At 43.8% G+C, this 22,822-nt stretch overlaps 1 protein-coding gene and 1 pseudogene across 1 annotated transcript; both read right to left on the bottom strand.

The window, feature by feature from the left end:
• Positions 1-10,317: 10,317 nt before the first annotated feature.
• Positions 10,318-14,066, bottom strand: LOC127661739 (extracellular calcium-sensing receptor-like). Its single transcript, XM_052152593.1, has 6 exons — positions 13,843-14,066; positions 13,302-13,590; positions 12,465-13,220; positions 12,124-12,351; positions 11,393-11,516; positions 10,318-11,231 (listed from the first exon to the last, which is right to left on the bottom strand). The coding sequence occupies exons 1-6, from the start codon at positions 14,049-14,051 to the stop codon at positions 10,318-10,320; spliced, it is 2,520 nt and encodes an 839-aa protein (XP_052008553.1). The 5' UTR covers positions 14,052-14,066.
• Positions 14,067-18,818: 4,752 nt separating this feature from the next.
• On the bottom strand, positions 18,819-19,295 carry LOC127661301 (vomeronasal type-2 receptor 26-like; annotated as a pseudogene).
• Positions 19,296-22,822: the final 3,527 nt, after the last annotated feature.

Below are 22,822 nucleotides of genomic sequence, written 5' to 3'. Positions count from 1 at the left end.
CATCCACCAACGCTTGGTTCAACCCGGGGCTTTGGGCTCAGCTAAACTGGTGAGGGTAAGGTGTGTGCACGGGGATGTTCACAAATATCCCGTGGTGACTCTGGCGATCAAATTCAGGGGAGAAAAACAGTGTAGAGACAGCGGTTAGTCCCCGCCTCACCCATCCGCTAATTTTGGGTACGGATTGGCCGAATTTTAGAAAATTATTGGAGGGGGTTTGTGCGGATGGGTCCTGCATGGAAGTGAAGGGGTGTGTGATGTGCGATGCTTTGGCGGGGGAGGCGGAGCCGGGGCCATCCTCGGCTGCTCCGAATGACGTGGGAAGGGGCGAGGTGGATGCTCCTCCTCTCCGGGAATTCTCGGAGGGGACTTCCCCTTGGAGCAGTCGCGAGATGAAACCCTTAAGCACGCTTTTGACCAAGTGAGAGTAATCGATGGTCAACAACTCCGGCCGGGTGTCGCCGTTTCATATCCGTATTTTTCGCTTATTAAGGATCACTTATACAGGGTGACGCAGGACGCCCAAACAAAGGAGGAAGTAACGCAATTATTGATTCCACGGAGCCGCCGGGAAATGGTTTTCCAGGCGGCTCACTATAATCCTATGGCCGGTCACCTAGGGGAACGGAAAACACTTCTCCGTCTAATAGCCCGTTTCTATTGGCCGGGCATTGGCGGTGACGTCCGCAGGTGGTGTGCGGCGTGCCGTGAATGTCAGCTGGTAAACCCACCGGCCACCCCAAAAGCGCCATTGCGCCCTCTACCATTAATCGAGGTCCCCTTCGAAAGAATTGGGATGGACCTCGCCGGGCCATTAGAACGGTCAGCACGCGGACATCGCTCGTGTTAGTCCTAGTGGATTACGCGACGCGATATCCGGAAGCAGTGCCTCTGAGCAACATCTCCGCGACGCAGTGTTGCAGGGGCACTCTTCAAGATAATCTCCCGGTGGGGATTCCGAAAGAAATCCTCACCGATCAAGGCACAACTTTTATGTCACGAACACTTCGCGAACTTTACGAGCTCTTGGGCATCAAATCGATTCGCACTAGCGTTTACCATCCTCAGACAGATGGCCTAGTGGAACGGTTTAATAGAACGCTCAAGAACATGATTCGTAAATTCGTACATGATGACGCTAGAAATTGGGATAAGTGGCTAGACCCCCTGTTGTTTGCGGTACGAGAGGTCCTGCAAGCCTCCACCGGGTTCTCCCCGTTTGAGCTGCTGTACGGGCGACGCCCCCGCGGTGTCCTTGACGTCATCCGCGAAGCATGGGAGGAGGGACCTTCTAACAGTAAAAATGAAATTCAATTCGTTCTTGATCTTAGAGCAAAACTCCACACACTGGGGCGACTAACACAGGAGAATTTGCTCCAAGCTCAAGAACGCCAACGCCGGCTGTATGACAGGGGTGCTCGGCTACGGGAATTTGCACCGGGAGACAAGGTACTCGTATTACTCCCAACATCGAACTCTAAATTACTCGCCAAGTGGCAAGGACCCTTTGAGGTCACACGACGAGTGGGGGATCTCGATTATGAGGTTGTACGTACCGATAGAGGGGGCGCGCGTCAAATTTATCACCTCAACCTCCTGAAATTATGGAGGGAGGAGGCGGCCTCTGTGACGTTGGCCACGGTAGTGCCGGAGAGGGCGGAGCTCGGACCGGAGATAAACAAAGACTACAATCTCAACACTCCGGTCACTTGTGGAGACCAACTCTCACCGCGGCAGCTCACAGAGGTTTCTGAGTTACAAAAGGAGTTTGCGGACGTGTTTTCCCTCTCCGGGCCGTACAAACCTCATACAGCACCACATCGAGACCGAGCCGGGCGCGGTGGTGCGTTGTCGCCTCTATCGCTTACCCGAACATAGAAAGAAAATCGTTCGGGAAGAATTAGATGCAATGCTTGATATGGGCGTAATAGAGGAATCCCACAGTGATTGGTCCAGCCCGGTTGTTCTTGTTCCCAAGAGTGATGGGTCTGTTCGGTTCTGTGTGGATTACAGAAAAGTCAACGCGGTGTCTAAATTTGACGCGTACCCAATGCCCCGTGTTGATGAACTGCTCGATCGGTTAGGTACTGCTCGATTTTACTCGACCCTGGATTTAACAAAGGGTTATTGGCAGATCCCCTTGACACCAATGTCCCGCGAGAAAACAGCCTTCACCACGCCGTTTGGATTACACCAATTTGTAACACTTCCTTTCGGTTTGTTTGGGGCACCAGCCACGTTTCAGCGACTCATGGATCGGATCCTCAGACCGCACACCGCGTACGCCGCTGCCTATTTAGATGACATCATCATTTATAGCAATGATTGGCAGCGGCACATGCAACATCTGAGGGCCGTCCTGAGATCGCTGCGGCGAGCGGGCTCACAGCAAACCCTAAGAAGTGCGTGGTTGGGCGCGTGGAGGTACGGTATCTGGGGTTCCACTTGGGTCATGGCCAGGTGCGTCCCCAAATTGATAAGACCACGGCGATTGCGACTTGCCCTAGACCCAAGACCAAAAAGGGGGTGAGGCAGTTCCTGGGGCTGGCTGGCTATTACAGAAGATTTGTACCTAATTATTCGGACGTCACCAGCCCGCTGACTGACCTCACTAAAAGGGGGCTCCAGATCCGGTCCAATGGTCGGAGCAGTGCCAACAGGCGTTTACGCAGATTAAAGCTGCACTTTGTGGGGGGCCGCTTTTGCATGCACCTGACTTCTCTCTCCCCTTTTTATTGCAGACGGACACTTCAGACAGAGGGCTGGGGGCCGTACTCTCGCAGCTGGTGGAGGGGGAGGAGCGCCCGGTGCTGTACATTAGCCGGAAGCTCTCCTTAAGGGAGACTAAGTACAGCACCGTGGAGAAGGAGTGTCTGGCCATCAAATGGGCGGTCCTCACCCTCCGATACTACCTGCTGGGGCGGGCCTTCACCCTCTGTTCGGATCATGCCCCACTCCAGTGGCTCCACCGCATGAAGGATACTAACGCCCGGATCACCCGTTGGTATCTGGCCCTCCAGCCTTTTAAGTTCAAGGTGGTCCACAGACCGGGGGTGCAGATGGCTGCCGCTGACTTCCTCTCCAGAAATGGGGGGGGGAGTGGTAGGCAGGCTGGATGACGCCCCGGCCTGAGTCGGGCGGTGGGGGTATGTGGCAGCGGGGGCATGGTCAAGCGCCCGTCCGGGAGAGAAAAGCGGTAAGGGCGCTCACACCTGGGCTAAATTATGTCTAACACCTGTCTCTAATTGCAGTAGAGTGAGGAGAGCGGTTAAAATGCCAGCAGCCACAGAGGAGAGGGAGAGAGAACCCGTCGCCAACACAGAAAGAGATACCCACATTTAACTGTCAGAAAAGAATTAAAAGAATCTTACCTTTGAAGCCAACGCTGTTTCCCGTGTCTTCCTTGACAAGAACCCTCACATCGCCTCTGCCCTGGTCAGACCTTTGCTCCGGAGGTGGTACCAAGACCACTCCATCCCCCGGTGGAGGGCCGGGAGGAGAATCCTTGTTTCATTTGCCGCACCGCTTTCGGGCTGCAGGACACACATTCTCAATAAAGAGCGATTTCCTCACAACCTGGGTCATCCAGCCGGAGTGCGCTGTTCTCACTGCACCCCAGCCACAAAACTCTACAGTCCCAGCTCCCCGGACGCAGCACTCTCACCTCCGGACCCGTGACTGCTCAGCCCCGGCAGGCCAGCGCTGACGAGTTCCGAAGACACCTCTCTATGACCTCTTCCACAGTCTCTAACCGCCCCCTGCCGGGTGCGCGGAGAAAGGTACGTGCTTTGAGTCTTTTCTCAGCACCGAAGCCTCGGGACGTTCTTCTGCCTCCCGACGTGCTATTATGCTATAACCCGTCATGCTGGTTGGCCAGGATCATCTCGGCTAGGCGAATCAGTTCGCCCAGAACCCGCCCTATACGGGCAGATATCACGACTCTGCTTCTCAAGGACTCGATTGAGCCCGTCCCTCTGGCAGAGATGAAGAACACAAATGTGCTCAGGTGCCTCGCTGTCTTCGAGCCTGGCACAGCGGTTCCTCTATAACAATTCCTCAGCACCCAGTAAGTGCTTTGAGTTTATTCTCAGCACCAAAGCCTCAGGACGCACCCTTGCCTCCTGACACCACACTACCTGCTTCGAACCGCTGCGAAGCCCCGCCGGGTACGTCCAATATACTCCTCCTCTTGGTACCCCCAGCATGGAGTTTGGAGGCGTGGCTTTCACTGCCCAACCTGTCTCGCTGGCTGTACCGGACCATTTGACTCGGTTACGCAATTCAGTTTGCCAGGCCCCCACCCCCCTTCGCGGGCGTCCGTTTCTGCAGTAGACGGCGAACATGTCAATTCCCTGCGCAAAGAAGTGATAGGGCCTGTCCCCCCAACCGAAATGGAGAAGGGTCTCTACAGCCCTTACTTTGTTGTACCCAAGAAAGGTGGCGGCTTACAACCAATCTTGGACTTGCGAGTTTTCAACCGAGCACTGCTCAAACTCAAAATGCTCACGCAAAAGTGTATCTTAACCTGCGTCCGGCACCTAGATTGGTTTGCAGCGGTAGAACTGAAGGACGTGTACTTCCACGTCTCAATTCTGCTGCGACACCAACCCTTCCTACAGTTCGCGTTCGACGGCCAGGCATTTCAGTACAAAGTCCTCCCCTTCGGCATGTCTCTGTCTCCTCGCGTCTTCACGAAAGTTGCAGAGGCAGCCCTTGCCCTGCTCCGAGAAGCCGGCATCCGCATACTCAACTACCTTGATGACTGGCTCATACTGGCACACTCCTGAGAGTTACTATGCACTCACAGAGACCAGGTGCTCAAACACCTCAGCTGCTTGGGGCTTCAGGTCAACCGAGAAAAGAGCAAGCTCACTCAGGTTCAGAGCATCTCCTTTCTCGGCATGGAGTTAGACTCAGTCTCAATGTCTGCACGTCTCACCAACGAGCGTGCACAGTCGGTGCTGAAATGCCTCGCAAAGTTCAAGCCAGGCACAATGGTCCCTCTAAAACTCTTCCAGAGGCTCCTGGGGCATATAGCATCCTCCGCCGCAGTCACGCCACTGGGGTTGATGCATATGAGACCGCTTCAGCACTGACTTCAGACTCGAGTCCTGAGACGAGCATGGCACCGCAGCACGCACTGTGTGACAATCACCCCCGCATGCCGCCAAACACTCAAACCCTGGACAGACCTCTGCTTTTAACGACTCAGGTCACTGCGTACCACTCTCATCCCTGGCAAACTCAATGTGGTAGCGGACGCGCTGTTACGACAATGCTTGCCCAGTAGAGAGTGGAGGCTTCACCCCAGTCGGTCCAGCTGATTTGGGAACGATTTGGCAAGGCCCAGGTAGACCTGCTTGCCTCCCGAGAGACCTCCCACTGCCCGCTCTGGTATGCCCGAACAGAGGCTCCCCTCGTGGCAGACGCATTGGCACATAGCTGGCCCACGGGGCTGCGCAAGTACGCAGTGAGCCTTCTTGCACAGGTGCTGTGCAAGGTCAGGGAGGACGAGGTACAAGTCACAGTAGTGGCTCCATATTGGCCCACCCGGGTCTGGTTCTCGGACCTCGTACTCCTTGCGACAGCCCCTCCCTGGCAAATTCCCCTGAGGAAGTACGCTCTGGCATCCGCATCCAGACCTCTGGAAATTCCACGTCTGGTCCCGGGATGGGACGCGGAAGATCTAGCTGGCCTACCACCTACTGTTGTAGACACGATCAACCAAGCCAGAGCCCCTTCCACCAGTCAGCTTTACGCCCTGAAGTGGCGCTTGTTCGCAGATTGGTGTTCTTCCCAGGCTGAAGACCCACAGAGGTGCGCAGTTAGGTCAGTGCTCCTATTCCTGCAGGAGAGGTTGGAGGGGAGGCTGTCCCCATCAACCTTGAAGATGTATGTTGCTGCTATCGCGGCCCACCACGACGCAGTAGATGGCAAGTCCCTTGGTAAGCACGACTTAATCATCAGGTTCCTAAGAGGTGCCCGGAGGATAAATCCCTCCCGGCCAAGCCTGTTCCCCTCCTGGGACCTCTCGGTAGTCCTTGCGGGCCTCCAGAGACCTCCCTTCGAGCCGCTAAAATCAGTTGGACTCAGGGCCCTCTCTCTTAAGATTGCCCTGCTGATCGCGATTGCTTCCATCAAGAGGGTCGGGGACCTGCAAGCGTTCTCTGTCAGCAACACTTGCCTGGAGTTCGGTCCGGCAGACACTCATGTGATCCTAAGACCACGACCGGGCTACGTGCCCAAGGTTCCTACAACTCCCTTTAAAGACCAGGTAGTGAACCTGCAAGCGCTGAGCAGCTCTTTGTATGCTGTATGCACTCTGAGCAGCTCTTTGTATGCTTTGGGGGACAGCGGAAAGGAAACGCTGTCTCCAAACAGAGGCTTTCCCACTGGGTAGTAAATGCCATTTCATTAGCTTATCACACTCAGGCCATGCCCCCCCCCACCTACCCCTCCTTGCGGGTCCGAGCTCACTCGACAAGGAGTATTGCGTCCTCGTGGGCACTGGCCAGGGGTACCTCCCTGGCAGTCATTTGTAGAGCAGCGGGTTGGGCGACACCCAGCACCTTTACAAGATATTACAATCTCAGGGTTGAGTCAGTTTCATCCTGTGTTTTCTCAGGTCCGAGCCAGTAGAACTTGGTAATACGCTGATGGGCTGGCCAGGTGAATCGCTTGCATATAGCACCCTTTCCCTCGGTTGAGGTAAAACTGTGCATCTTTTTTATCTCAGGACATTCCACTCCTCGAATCCCTGGTCGATTCCTCCCTAACCCTCATGGGTCCGCAGTTCGGCGGAGGAACTTACCGGCCCAATCCACTGCGGGTACTCAAATCCACCCTGTACTGGAATAGGTGCTCCACAGGGTGAGGACTCCTACGCGGACTCCCCCTGTGTGTATTCTCCGCGATACGGTCCCCTTACGAGCAGACCCACGTTTTCCTTGGGCAGTTCCGGTTGTCCTCCAGTCGCCGTGTTGTAGCAACTCCCCCTCTCTGAGGCTGGATCTACCGCAGCGCAACTTCCATGTGTCGCCTAAAAACACATGTGATGTATTCTGCCCTACAAAGGCTAAGTGCAGTAACTACGCAAACAAAGAAACAGAGAAAAAGGCCTTTAAAGGTTTTATACCAGCCAGTCAAACAGGTTATGGTAGATTAGTGGTAATGCATTTTTTCCGAAACGGGACATAATTTAACCCAGATATTTTTTCACAAGACAGAACACGTCATAAAGCCCATTAGAAGTCTTAACTCATTTTTGACCAAATTTGTAGATACTGCACTTAGCCTTTGTAGGGCAGTATTCACCACCTTACCTCGCCAGCTGGGAGCTCCGCAGGGTCTTTCCCCCTGAAAGAATAGGAAATTGGGTAAGACCCCCTTCCCTCAGTGCATGTAAGGGCCCCGGCTGTCTATTGCTCTATGCGAGAAACATAGAGAGAAAAGAGGCCCAGCCAGGCTTGGCCCGTTCCCAGGTTGGCAAGCGTCGCCTTGTTCCCCTGTCAGGGTAACCAAAAGGATTCCGACGACTTTTGTGGGGCCTTGGGGAAGGGTATGTGCAGTCTGATACAGCCGGTCGTCTGGCACGTGAAACACCTGCCCGCTCCTGTGTCAGAACACATACATGGCTCAGCGCATGGCGTGATTTAAATTGGACCCCTAGTGTCGCTTCTCCGACACAACGTGGAGAGAGCGACAGAAGGGGAACGTCTAGGTTATGAATGTATCCTCCGTTCCCCAATGGAGGGAACGAGATGTTGTGTCCTTCCCGGCCAAGTCGCTGAGCTGAGCCACTGTAGTGGCCGGACCATTTCCGGCTCCTCAGAAAAATCCTGAATGAACTCTAGTATTTTCCTTGCCTTTGAACCCGTATGTCCGGGGGCGGGGTATGCAAATACTAGCTGCCAGTTTCTCATTGGTCTTTTTTCATAGATCAGAGGTATATTCAGTGCTCAAGAGAAACCTCTAGTGTTGCTTCTCTGACACAACGTCTTGTTCCCTCCATCGGGGAACGGAGGTTACATTCGTAACCTAGACGTTACTTTTTCATTAAGAACAGCGCATCTCCTCACATTGAACACATGGTAATGTGTGTGGTTTTGCTGAGTTTTGGAGAGATGAAGATACAATGGCATGACATAATACTATCAAGTAGGATGTTATTTTTTTGTGACAGACAATATTAAAGATGTTTCTTTTCATAGACCTAAGATACATATTGTCCTGAATTTCACTCAGTATTAAAAATGTTTGGGTCTGCCATATGTAATAGGTTTATTTAATTAAACAATGCTGTTAAATATTTTGTGTATTTAATGCATTTAGCCTACTTACTTTTATTTGACATTAAAACTGTTCTTTGTTGTGATATAAAAACATTTTATTGTACTTTTGCTTCTTTCCTTAAGAGGCAATGGATTAAAGCTAAATGCATTACATTATGAAAGGAAATAAAAGCTACAAAGCACATTTCTGCAAATAAAAACAATTGAGAGGCCTATTAGATTTGTTGACTCCAAAATATGATTATGATTAATAACCTGCGGAAATAGGGGGACTGGGTAGCTCAGTGAGTATTGATAATGATTACCACCCCTGGAGTTGCAAGTTCGAATCCAGGGTGTGCTGAGTGAATGAGTGACCAGGTCTCCTAAGCAACCAAATTAGCCCGGTTGCTAGGGAGGGTAGAGTCACATGGGGTAACCTCCTCGTGGTCGCTATAATGTGGTTCTCGCTCTCAGTGGGATGCTTGGTGAGTTGTGCATGTATGCCATGGAGAATAGTGTGAAACATCCACAGGCGCTACGTCTACACAGTAATGTGCTCAACAAGCCATGTGATAAGATGCGCGGATTGATGGTCTCAGACGTGACTGAGTTTCGTCCTCTGCCACCTGGATTGAGGCGAGTCACTTTTTAATAATCATAAGATACAATGCCAGATTTTGGCAGGTTCTTTTTTTTTTTTTTTAATGCCCAATTCCCAATATGCTCTAGGTCCTCGTTTTGGCAGGTTCTTTTTTCTTTCTTTTTTTCAATTTGGAATGCCCAATTCCCAATATGCTCTAGGTCCTCGTGGTGCCAAAACTAATAGGCCTCTTATGGTCCACCACGAGGACCTAGAGCTTTTTGGGAATTGGGCATTCCAAATTGAAAAAAAAAAGAAAAAAGAACCTGCCAAAATCTGGCATTGTATCTTATGGTTAAAAACTTGTAACTATCTGTTTTTAGGCAGACAGTTGCAAGTAAACAAGATATCCTCATGTTTGACAAACGAACTACAGTATGATATACTCAATCCAAAATGGGTTTTAGTCAGAATAAGTAGATGAAATATGATAATTATTTTACTGCATTACTCTTTTTGTCTCGCTGGCAGGGCAGCAAAGGGATTTTTGAGAGTACTGTTTAATGTTGTGTGGTGTTTGGAGTGAATGGAACCGTTGTTTATATTGAAACGCTCCCTCACTTGACTTTATCAAGCCCGCTTCACGGGTGCGCTTCAGTGGTTGCGTTCATGTGGATATGAAATGCTGCACAATGTATAGTGCGAGTTCAAGCCATAATTCATTTTGGATGACTGTACGCATTTTTCCGCGAGTCCACCTAATTACAAAAACAAGGTTCTGTCTGGTGGTATTAAATGCCCTATCTGACTTTGGAGCTGACCAATCATAGTGAAGATTTTGGGGTGGCACCAGGGATGACCAATGGAGTGAACATTCAGACAGCATTTTAAATCACTCATACTCTTCTATACTTTTTAAATAAGCTATAGTTTTTATATTGCAAAAATAAAACAAAAAGTGTTAAAACAAAAGGCGGGCCAAATCAAAATATACAAACACACACAAAACATTTCATTATCAAGTGTGCAAGTAAAAATACAGTATCAAGAACATAGTTTGGGCACCTCTGCTCTATTGCAAACTATCCCACCATTTATAATTTTGTCTTTTGGAAAATAATTATGAACACAAAATAATTTAATTAAATTTTATTAATAATTATTGAGCCTAATATTTTGATACATTAACAGGTTTACCTACTCCATTGATAAAAGTTTAGTTAAAAAAATATTGAAGCGAAAAAGAAATTGAGGTCAAGAACTTGCACCCACCCAGTCTGACGGAGATCATAAAACATGTGGGGGAAAAAAACTTTGAAAAATTATTTGAATAATTTTATATGAAAAATATTTTGTGAATTTTACAAATCAGTAACATTTTCTTTTTGTTCTTTTCTTTTTCTTTTGTATAAAAACTACAAACCACTGCAATGATGATATACAGTAGCCATGTTGTTTTATTTATCAATAGGACTTTGATGACATTTTTCCCATCACATGTTGCTTTGTATTTTGTTCAGGCTTAAACAGTATGATATAACATTTTGGTGCAAATATACAACAAAGTAAACCAAAGCTTGAGGCTAAAATGGCAAATATCTCCACAGCTACTGTAAATTTTCCAAGAGAACTAACATAAGCTGGAATAAATGTGATCCATACAGCACAGAAAATGAGCATACTGAATGTGATGAATTTGGCTTCATTGAAGTTATCAGGTAGGGTACGAGCTAGAAAAGCCAGAATGAAGCACAACAGTGCCAGTAGGCCAATATAACCCAGCACAGCCCAGAAACCTATCGAGGAACCCAGACTGCACTCAAGAATGATCTTTTCCTTAAAGTATTTCATATTTTCACAGGGAAAAGGAGGAGATATTGTTAACCAAAGCACACAGATAAGAACCTGTATAAATGTAAAAGCAAGAACACTGAGTCGCTGTTGAAGAGGACCAAACCATTTAATTACATTGTTTCCTGGAAGTGTAGCTTTGAAGGCCATTAACACCACTATAGTTTTCCCCAGAACACAGGAGATACAGAGGACAAAAGTGATCCCAAATGCTGTGTGACGCAACATACAGGACCACTCAGTGGGCCGACCCATGAAAGTAAGTGAACAGAGAAAACACAGAGTCAGCGAAAAGAGCAGCAGGAAGCTCAGTTCTGAGTTGTTGGCTTTTACTATGGGGGTGTCCTTCTTGCTGTAAAACAGGAGAGCCACCAGCACAGTTAATCCTACTCCAAACAATATGAAAAAAACGAGCACTATACCCATAACTTCTGTGAATGAAAGAAACTCTACAGCCTTTAACACACATTCATTTTTCTCAGCATTAGACCAGTATTCCCCTGGACACAGCTTGCAGTTATTTGAATCTGAAAAGGAAGTTGTGATCATTATTGTTAGGAACAAAAATAAAATGTATTTAATTTATAAACTCCTGTAATAAGAAACTGCATCTTGAACAGTAGAAGGAGAACACAAAAAGAGCAACTAACCAATTTTCTTTGGATCTCTGAGATGGGCTGAAGTTTACCTGTCTCATTACTGATCTCTCCTTCTGCACATGGAATACAGTCATAACAGCAGACAGGTCTTCCTTTCTGGGCAGCTTTTCTCGTGCCTTTTGGACAGCTCTCACTGCACACAGACCTTGGCTTCTGCATGGCAAAATGTATTGTATACTGTATTCAATTTTCTTAATGACTTTGAAGATTGAAGATAAATCGTTTAATATGATTGAGAATAGAGAATTGGTTCTTTGAAGCATACCACTAAAATGGGAGCTATTGTAAGCTAGTATATTGTGAATAACTGTTGGGAAAATAGCAATTATAGCGAAAAGAAAGCTATAGAATTTGTGCACCATAACTCAGTCTGCATAGCATAGTACTGTCTACGATGCATAATAGTACTATCCCAAAAACCATTCAGTAACACCCTTCTGCTGTTTCTTTTCTAAGCTTGATCAAACCACATTGTCACTTGGCCTTTTTGCTCTGAATTTATGCCATTCACCCTATTTTTTTAATGAGTTTACCCTAATGAAGTTTCCCTTTTTCATATATAAAAATGTACAATACAATTATCTACTATTTTGAAGTTTGATATTTTATAAGTGTAAAGGCAAGGAAACTGTGTTGTTTTTTCCCCAGAACACAAAATGTGTTTTCAAAAGTAATTACAATAAAATAATTTAATTAAAATGTAAAATGATGTTCAACCAGTTTAAACAAACTATAGGACAAACAAGTTAGTGCCATTTACCTCCAGCTGTCCTCCTGCCCAAATTATGTTTTCAGTGTTAAGAACAAAGCGCTGATGAGGGGGCTTTGAGGCATCATAGTATCCCACTGGTTTAAAGTGGAATGATCCATCTGAGTCCTGCTGCCAGTTCACAACTTCATACTGGGCTATTACAGCGCCAGAGCTGTCAAACCACACCTGATCTCCAAACTTTACTGTGAAATTAACTTTTTTCAGAGCCTCAACCACCTGGCAAAAAAGACATTATAATTGAGGCTTATTAACACATTGTTTAACAGAAATAGGGTTACCCTCTTGCTCTCTCTTTTTCTCTGTTTAGCACACTATTTTTATTTTATTACCTGCTGTGGTTGTATTGTCAGGTCTTTCTCACAACCATTTTGTTCTTTGCACTTGAGTAGACTGTGTAGTGCATAAGCCACAGCATACACTGCTTTGTATACGTAGCTTGAATATCTGTGTTCAGGTACATCTTCATTGTAATTTTTAAGCACAAGTAGATCCTGATATCTGTCACAATTTAATATGTTTTGAGAAGAATTCCCATCTCTCTCTATGCATGGAAAAGCTGTATCCCAAAATGTTTTAATAACATAATCTGAAAACCTTTCAATGTTAATTTTTCTCAGTGCAACCCCCAGTGCCCCCCCAATCACACGAAAGCTTTTTGGAGTGATGTATTCATTTGAAGCTACCCAGCTCTTCACACCAATCACTTGTAGGCCTGTAATATTCTGAATACTGAGCTGCTCAATCAGTAAGCCCATCTCAAGAAATGAAACAAATGCAATAATTACTTTTGCTGTGCCTTTTTTCATTATGTCAACCACTTTTAGGAGTTTTTCAGGCTCTGTTCTGTAGAATTTCTCAGAGTACTCTACACAAATGCCCTCTTTCTTGGCAGTGTTCAGAAATATGGCCATTCCATCATTTCCATAGTCATTGTCACTGTTCACAGCTCCCACCCAAGACCAGCCTAAGTGCTTGACTATGTATGCAAGTGCTCTGCTCTGGTGATAATCACTAGCAATAGTTCTGAAGAAAGAGGGGTACTCTTTCCTATTACTGAGACATTCACATGAGGCTGCATGGCTTATCTGGAAAAACATATAGCACATGATACAGTGAAACAGCAGCAGTATGTGTCAAAGTCAAAAGTTACTCTTATTGCCTCTTACCACTGGAATTTTAAAAGGTCCTGTAGTTCTGGACAGAATCACTGTAGCAGAAGACTCTGTTTCCCCTATGATAGCATGTAAAGGAGATTGTCCATTACATCTGTCACCTGCTGCAGAGTCCTGATCATTCATCATTGACATAGTTGCACTCATTGAAGAAAGTATTGAACTGCAGGTATCATAAATTTTGTATCCAATAGAAACATTTGGAAGAAAACTTTCACTTTTGTTAATCTCCTCAATGGCAAAGATCATGATCTGTGCCATCCGAAAATCTCTCAGATTCACACTGTGAAAACATTAAACCAATTGGCTGAAAAGGAACTAAATCATTAGATGAATATGGTGGAAATAAAGGATATTCTTACTTTTTTTTTTATTTCACATATGCTTCATTCTTGAAACAATAACACTCCAGATGTTTTGCTCTTTGCAGTTATTAAATACATTTATAGATATGTTACAGTGTATTTTCTTTAAAATATGTTTGTATTAATTATTTATGCTCTATGTTTCTCATGAAGTTTTTAAAGTAACAAACCTGGAGCATGATAGAATTTGAGGTTTTCGTGTAAACTCAAATGAAGGTAATGTTTCTTTACTGTGGATTGCAAAAATTCCTCCAATTGTTAGGTCTCCATCCTTGGACAGCAGCGGGTACTTAGGGTCTCCCATCGTTCTGCAAAGAGTCTTTTCCGCCTTTGCCTGAAGACGATAGAAAAGAAGGAGTGTGTAAAGAAAGATAAACATCCCAAAGATTGAGCTCAACTGTGACTGCCAAATGCAAATGATCTGATACATCAATTGCACTTTTATAAACATTATTATATGGATGGATGATTCAGAATGTAGGCAATGACCTCATAGGGCAGGGCATAATCGAGCTCAACCAGGGTGAAATACAGTCAAGTTAATGTGTTGGCTTTCAGGATTTGATTGAATGATTTGATCAGATTCATTGAAAAACTGAATATTAGAACAGTCAGTTTTTACTGTGCACTTAGATTTGGACCTTGTATCAATAAAGCCTTTGAAAAACCTACCCTGCACCTCATACTTATTATTTTATTCATACTGTATTTGTATTTGCAAACTTTGTTGATAATGAAATGTGTTGTGTGTGTTTGTGTTTATGTAATTATATTTTGGCATTAATTTTATTTTTTTAAATATTAAAAATATCTTGGTTAAATGTAGTGGTCAACCAGCAAATGTACCTTTACATTTCTCAAGTCACGAGGGTGCCAACAATAGCCTGCTCGCATTAATATTTTGTGTTTTTTTTAATCAATTTTATTTGTATGTTGATAAAGCACCCATGTTACTTGTCAAACAACTATATGCATAGAGTACACAATGCACACACATTTGGGTGCCACTGTGTTGACCATTATGGCATTGGCAGTGTTGGCACCTTTAAAAACACAAGTTTTAGACAAAGCATAAAGCCCCCAATGAGCAAGCCAAAGGTGAATATTGCAAGGAAAAACTTTAATGGTAGTGGAGAGTAAAACCTTGAGAGGAACCAGATTCGGCTTGGGTAGCCCACCCTCATCTAGCTTTATTATAAATGTACATATGCCAATATCATTTAGCTGTTTAAGCATGAACCACCGCAGCGCACACACCAGTGTGCTTCAAAGATAGCAGAGCGTGCATCTGTTGAGAGAGTCATCACCACTAGATATCATGGCACAGAGCATAAATCTCCTGCAATCCATTTTAATTCTAGTGAAAACGTTATACTTTAAAGTGCTATGGACGAAATCAAACCTCTCAAATGGCTAAACATTCTTTGTATAATAGAAAAAGAGGATGTACCATGCATAAACAAAAATTACTAAAATGTATCATGTTTTACCTGTACAGAAACTGGGATTATAAAATAAATGTTATAGTTTCATATAAAATCTATTAAGGGCAAACATTTTTATACTACTTTAAAATGGTGTTTTGTCTGTGAAGTGTAATCTTCTTATAACAAATACTATTTTCTTTATTTTTTTTAGAATGACTAGGTGACCTAACCATGATAATGAGTATGGCATTATTCAATGGCACTTTTAAACCTAGAACTATGGTAAACTTTGATGAAGGCATGTATTATGAAAGTAAAGGTTTAAAGTCTGGACCTCCATGAATTTTGGACAAATTATGGAGAAAGTTTTCTCCTGTTCTAATGATGATTTTATCCAGCAAACTGGCCATGTTTGCCTTCATAGATTTCAAGAAATGTTTTAACAGTCAGACATCTTTTAACAGTCAGTTGCATCATGTGTTTGTTCATTACCTTTGATGTTTAGAACAATCTCACACCTTCAGATGTTTATGACAATTATATGGTGTATCTTCTATTTTGTATGTTTCCAGGACTGTTGGCTATTCATGTTTTTGAGACATTACAGACATTACATCAGGAATTAGCATAAATAATTCTGATTCACTGTAATGGACGTAATCATCCAATCACTGTCAAGCATGTTAAAATATTATTATACATTTAAAATGTTGAATCTATGTAATTATTTCCATTGTACCGTTACCACAATTTGTTTTGCTAAACTACACATTAGTGTACATTGTGTTTATCAGCATGGTGTTTCGGTATAAATTGCTCAAATATTTTAATTGCATATCGGATGAAACTAGAGACTCAAACAGGTTCCAATGTAAAAACGTAATTAGGTTTCTTACCAGATGTAGTTTTGTTGGCGTGTCTCCCAAACACAAACTCCGCTTTGGTCAGCCCTATGTTGTTTTGTCACATGACTCCATGCGTTGAAAGTTCTTTACTGACAGCTCTGAGTCTCCTGAACTGAGATCAGTCGGCATAAATTAATTTAAATTATGCATTGCATATAGCGAAGCCAAAATACAATGTCCACGCATGTGTACGCGGGGTCACACAAGGTTAAAGGTGCATTCAGTATTTTTTGTCATTAAAAAATATCTATAAATTCATGAGCACTCAAATGAGAGGATGACCCCAGTCATATCACTAACCTTATAAAAGCTGTTATATTTTACCTGGAGAGGGCCTCATCATAGGGGTGCCATGTTAGTATCACATGGCCAGCAATATTCTTCTTTTTGATTTTGATTTGATTTATTTTGGATTTGACAGACAACATAATCCAAAGGATAACATGTTAAAGTGTAAACACTTATTTCCAACATGGTCCTTGGTGTTAGAACATTTAACACAAAACGAATACCTATTGCAAGACAAAGACAAAAACATTTAGCACAAAATCATCCAAAGTTCAAAAACATTCTAAAATCATAAATCACATAAAATAATCAGTCTACTCTAATTAAAAAGATTGGCTACTCTATTCCATAAAAAAGCCTTAACCTGATGTCTAAAAGCCCCTCTAGTATTTACATTTTTGAGGGAAAGCGGTAAATTATTCCACAATATTATTTATACCTGTATAAAAAAAAGAACTTCTGGCTGTATTATTAACTCTGGGCACTTTACAAGAACGGACACTGGCCCTAGTATTATGATTGTGATGTGAATTAACCATTTTTATTTGGGAGTATAATGACATTATACATATGATTCAACTTTAACTGCTCCACTCTAACATGTACTGGCAGCAGTCCTACACTTTTAAAAGCATCTCTAACAATATGGGTCCGGGGGTGCATTTAACAGGCAGCGGATAACATTATTTTGCATCACTTGCAGTCTGTTTTTAAGTTTAACTGATAATCCACAGTACCAAGCAGAACATGCATAATCGAAATGACATTGAATCAATGATACAACCAGTAATTTCTTGAAAGAAAAATCTAAATACCTTGTTCTGGATACAAGAATTTCAATTTACCTGCACACTTGGATAGTATTTTGTCAGCAATGGATTTACAAGTTAATGACTGCTCTAATGTTAACCCCAAGTTTGTAACACTTTTCTGAGACAGTATTTCAGTGCCATTGCATGTGACCTTAAGTACATTTGTTTTAGACAACTTCCTTTTTGTTCCAAATAAAATTGACTCAGTTTTTCCCAGATGTATTAAAAGCCTGTTGTCAAAAAGCCACTTGCTAACACTATTTAATTCATTACCGGGAGTCTTCTCAATCTCGCTGATATCATCCCCCAGAGACCAACAATGCAGAGTCATAAGCATATAAAAACAGCTTACATTTCACTGCAGCTGGCATATCATTGATATAAACTAAAAATAGAATGGGGCCAAGGATTGAACCTTGAGGCACCCCACAAGTAATATCCTGAGGATCTGATGTGGTCCCCTCAACATCACTAACTTGAGTTCTTCCAGTGAGGTAAGAGGTGAACCATTTCACAGCAGTATTTCTGAAGCCTATACTTTGTAGCTTTGATAGTAATATTGTATGGTTTACAGTATCAAAGGCTTTTTGCAAATCAAGAAGTATCATGCCCACATACTTTCCTTCATCAAAGTTTTGTCGAATATAATCACATAAATGAATAAGTCAGGTTTCAGTAGAGTATGCTGCTCTAAATCCCAACTGAAGTTCATACAGTAGATTTTGTTTGACAAGATACTCTTCCACCTGCTCATACACCAGATGCTCAAACACCTTCGATATGGCTGACAGAATTGATACAGGCCTATAATTACCAACATCTGATCTACTATTTTTCTTAAAAAGGGGGACTACCCTAGCCTTTTTCATATCACTTGGAAAGATACCCTGACTTAAAGACAAATTTATTATATGGGTGAGTACCCTAGAAATTACATTGGCACTATCGCTCAAAAATCTGGACGGAATAAGGTCCTGTCCAGTAGCTTTGTTAGTTGACAATGTGGATAGACACAATCTCACCCTCTCCTCTGAGACAGGTTCAATCTCAAAAGCATCAGGAGTAACATGTTTGTTTTTATTCTTGCTATTGTAATCTCAGTAACACACCTATTATTGGGAATTTTCTAAATCAAATATTTTAGAAGAGAACAAAAAATCATGGTAGCTTAAGCCAATGAGCATTAAACTGTGTCGTCATCAAGTCCTTTCACATCGTATTTGCAGTTTGCGCAGCAGGCAGAAAGCAACTGCAGCTCTTGGTTCTAAAAACTGTATTTTGGAAAAAGCACGTGGAGAGATGGTACTATAGTGAAAAGTTTCACCATTTATATTTTTATAAATCTTTAGCATATTTATGAAAATAATTATGAATACAAAATAATTGAATCAAATTTCATGACTAATTATTAAGCCTTAACAGGCCTACCAACTCCATTGATAAAAGGGTCATTAAATTGTTTAGTTAAGCAGTCATACGTAACAAAGTGCTAAAATATAATTGGAGCAAAAAAATGAAACCGATTTGAAGCACACCCACCCACACAGTCCAACGTAGATCATAAAATATTTCTGAAAAAAACTTGTGTTTATAACATAAGTTGAAGATTATTTAAATATATAAAAAATAATTTGATGAATCAGTAAAATTTTTATAAAAAAAAAAATACAAACAACTGAAACTATAATGAACAGAAGCCATGTTGTTTTATTTCTCAATAGGACTTAGATGATATCTTTCCCATCACATGTTGCTTTGTATTTTGTTCAGAATTAAACAGGATGATATAACATTTTGGTGCAAATATACAAAAAAGTAAACCAAAGCTTGAGGCTAATAGAGCAATTATCTCCACAGGTACAGTACGTTTTCCAGGGGAACTTACATAAGCTGGAATAAATGTGATCCATACACCACAGAATATGAGCATACTGAATGTGATGAATTTGTCTTCATTAAAGATATCAGGCAGCATGTGAGCCAGATAAGCCAGAATAAAGCACAACAGAGCCAGAAGGCCAATATAACACAGCACAGCCCAGAAACCTATAGAGGAACCCATACTGCCCTCAAGAATGTTCTTTATCTTATAATATTTCATATTTTTATGGGGAAAAGGAGGATATATTGTTAGTCAAAGCACACAGATAAGAAGCTGTATAATTGTAAAGGCAAGAACAGTGAGTCGTTGTTATGCAGGCCCAAACCATTTCATTTTCACACCACTATCTAAAATATTGAACAATCAGGCCAGGAACACACTGAATAAGGAAATCAAAGTGGCTAAAAGAAGCTATTCTGATAAGCTGATAATCGGGTTTTCAGCTAAGGACCCTGAATCAATGTGGAGAGGCCTAAAAAACTTTACTAACTTCAAGACACCATCCCCCAACACTATTAGGAACCAACATCTGGCTGACGACTTGAATGTGTATTACTGTAGATTTGAAAGGCCCAGACTCACACCCCACACCTGCTAAATCAACCCAGCTCTCATTTCCCCATGTCTATCTGTCAGTGGATCACCAGCTTTCTGACAGACAGGCAACAGCTAGTGATTCAAGTGGCTTGTCATATTTAGATGTGTTTTTGTTCATGTTTTGATTCCATGTCTTTTATTTTGAAAAGTTTTGTTCCTGTTTCCTAGTCATTGTGATCATCCTGTTTCCCTCCATGTCCATGTGTCTTGTTTTCATTGGTTTATTGTTTCATTAGGTTGTAATCAGTTCTAGGTTGTCATTGGTTTAGTTTAATTGTCTTGTTATCGTGTTTAGTTATCGGAGTGGTGGTGGCGTTGTGGTTAAAGCACAGGGATGTTACTCTGTTACCACAGAGGTCACTCCCGAGACTCTGTTCACACCCACGACCACAGAAGTTATTCCCGAGTCTCAGTCTCTGCCCATGTACACGACCACGGAGGTTGTTTCCAAGTCTCTGCCTATGTACATTACCACGGAGGTCGTTTCCAAGTCTCTGCCCATGTTCACAACCACGGAGGTCGTCTCCAATATCCGGTCTTTTCCCACTCAATTAGGACACTTGCTCCACCTTCCACGACTTCCACACCCCACATCATGTCCGTCAAGCCCCACTTCTACATCATGAGTCAGCTCCAGGCCGTGTCACCGCCACGCCAGAGTCATCTCCAGGCCGTTTCACCACCATGCCAGAGTCAGCTCCATGCCATATCACAGCCACACCTCAGCCTGCTCCATGCCATGTCATAGCCACGCCTCAGCCTGCTCCATTTCATTTCACAGCTAAGCCATTTCACAGCTAAGCCCTAGACTTCTCCATGCCATGTCATATGCAAGCGTCTGCTCCACGGTCAAGGCCCGCCCCTGCTCCACCTTGGTCCTCAGCCACATCGGCTCTGCCCCTCAAGCCTCTCATGGCTTTTTATTCCTGTTTCCTAGTCATGTGATCATCCTGTTTCCCTCCATGTCCACGTGTCTTGTTTTCATTGGTTTATTGATTCATTAGGTTGTTATCAGTTCTAGGTTGTCATTGGTTTAGTTAAATTGTCTTGTTATCTTGTTTAGTCCCAAGAGGGTATAAAGACCTTAACGATTATCTGGGTTTCAGACTAACACCTCAGCTCTCTAGCTCTTAGCATCTGATCTCCAACTCATGTCATGTATTTAAGCCATCATGTTTAGCATTGTCCTTTGTCTAGTATTGAATGTGTATGTAACTTTGTTGTTTTGTTTAACAAAGCCATGTTTATGGTTTGTTTTATATTCAAGTCAAGATAAATCATGTCTAATTTATATTTTGTTTTTTGTTTCTGGATTTCACTTTTCTTAATAAACTGCACTTAGGTTACTACATCATAATCATTGCCAGCATCATTACAGAATACTAGACCACCCATAATGAAACCAGCAGATTGGATTCTACGCCTTAGTCAGGGGACTCAATCTCTGGAGGAATATGTGGGGGACTTCTGCTCTCTGGCCAGCGATGTTGACTTTAATGACCTTAACCTGCGGATTGCTGGTTCTGAATTCACTGTGGGGAAGGCGGATGCCAAGCCAGCATCCCACATCATGGTCGACGAGCCAGCGTCCCATGCCATAGCCAATGAGCCAAAGAGCTGGAAGCCTTGTCCGTCCCAGAGCCAGCGTTTCCAGCCTCGTTCATCCCAGAGCCTGTACTTCCAAGTGGACGAGGAGAAGGGATTTCTTCTCTGAGTCTCAGCCTGTGTTCACGACCACAGTGGTCATCCCCAAGACTCTGTTCATGCCCACGACCATAGAGGTCGTTCCAGAGTCTCTGTTCATGTTCACGCCACAGAGGTCACTCCCGAGACTCTGTTCACACCCACGACCACAGAAGTTATTCCCGAGTCTCAGTCTCTGCCCATGTACACGACCACGGAGGTTGTTTCCAAGTCTCTGCCTATGTACATTACCACGGAGGTCATTTCCAAGTCTCTGCCCATGTTCACGACCACAGAGGTCGTCTCCAAGTCTCGGTCTTTTCCCACTCAATTAGGACACTTGCTCCACCTTCCATGACTTCCACACCCCACATCATGGCCATCAAGCCCGACTTCTACATCATGATTCAGCTCCAGGCCGTGTCACCGTCACGCCAGAGTCAGCTCCAGGCCGTGTCACCGCCACACCAGAGTCAGCTCCAGGCCATGTCACCGCCACGCCAGAGTCAGCTCCATGCCGTGTCACCACCATGCCAGAGTCAGCTCCATGCCATATCACAGCCACACCTCAGCCTGCTCCATGCCATGTCACAGCCACGCCTCAGCCTGCTCCATGCCATGTCATATGCAAGCGTCTGCTTCACGGTTAAGGCCCGCCCCTGCTCCACCTTGGTCCTCAGCCACATCGGCTCTGCCCCTCAAGCCTCTCGTGGCTTTTTATTCCTGTTTCCTAGTCATGTGATCATCCTGTTTCCCTCCATGTCCACGTGTCTTGTTTTCATTGGTTTATTGATTCATTAGGTTGTTATCAGTTTTAGGTTGTCATTGGTTTAGTTAAATTGTCTTGTTATCTTGTTTAGTCCCAAGAGGGTATAAAGACCTTAATGATTATCTGGGTTTCAGACTAACACCTCAGATCTCTAGCTATTAGCATCTGATCTCCAACTTTGAGGCCTCATCTCGACTTTTTCTGTACTTGAACTGTTTCCATTTATTTACTTAGTTCATTAGACAAAGACAAGACTTTGTGTTGTTAGGTTTATTCCAGGACTTAGTCCTTGGATATATCCTTTAGATATACTTGGCATTTTTAATCAAATATTTATCGCATTTATTCTCAGTATTCATTATTTAATTTTTATTCATTTATACATTTTTACAAATTAAAGTTGTTATTCCTTCTATAAATCATCTGATTTATTGAAGTCATTTAAATCTGCTGGATCTCACTGCATCAGCTAGTGAGACATAGTGGGAAATTCACTTCCAGCACATGTACGATCAGCACTGGTGCCCCCCAGGTATGTGTGCTCTCCCCACTACTCTTCTCCCTGTGTACCAATGACTGCACCGCCAAGGACCCCTCAGTCAAGCTCCTGAAATTTGCAGACAACACTAATATCATTGGCCTCATCCAAGATGACTATGAGTCTGTATACAGAAGGGAGGTTGAATGGCTGGCTCCCTGGTGCAGTTAAAACAACCTGGAGCTGAACATGCTCAAAATAGTGGAGATGAGAGTGGACTTTAGGAGGAACTCCCCAAAATTGACCCCG

This window comes from Xyrauchen texanus, chromosome 21, assembly GCF_025860055.1.
Source record: "Xyrauchen texanus isolate HMW12.3.18 chromosome 21, RBS_HiC_50CHRs, whole genome shotgun sequence".
NCBI classification, from domain to species: domain Eukaryota; kingdom Metazoa; phylum Chordata; class Actinopteri; order Cypriniformes; family Catostomidae; genus Xyrauchen; species Xyrauchen texanus.
This window is presented reverse-complemented; position numbering and strand designations above follow the sequence as displayed.

Bases quoted from the DNA above. Each gene is read 5' to 3' on its own strand.
- LOC127661739 (XM_052152593.1), bottom strand. From the start codon at position 14,051: ATGTTTATCTTTCTTTACACACTCCTTCTTTTCTATCGTCTTCAGGCA. The intron at 13,591-13,842 runs GTTTGTTACTTT...ATGTTTTCACAG, and splicing joins CAAATTCTATCATGCTCCAG to TGTGAATCTGAGAGATTTTC. The intron at 11,517-12,123 runs GTAAATGGCACT...TTTGCCATGCAG, and splicing joins GGGCAGGAGGACAGCTGGAG to AAGCCAAGGTCTGTGTGCAG.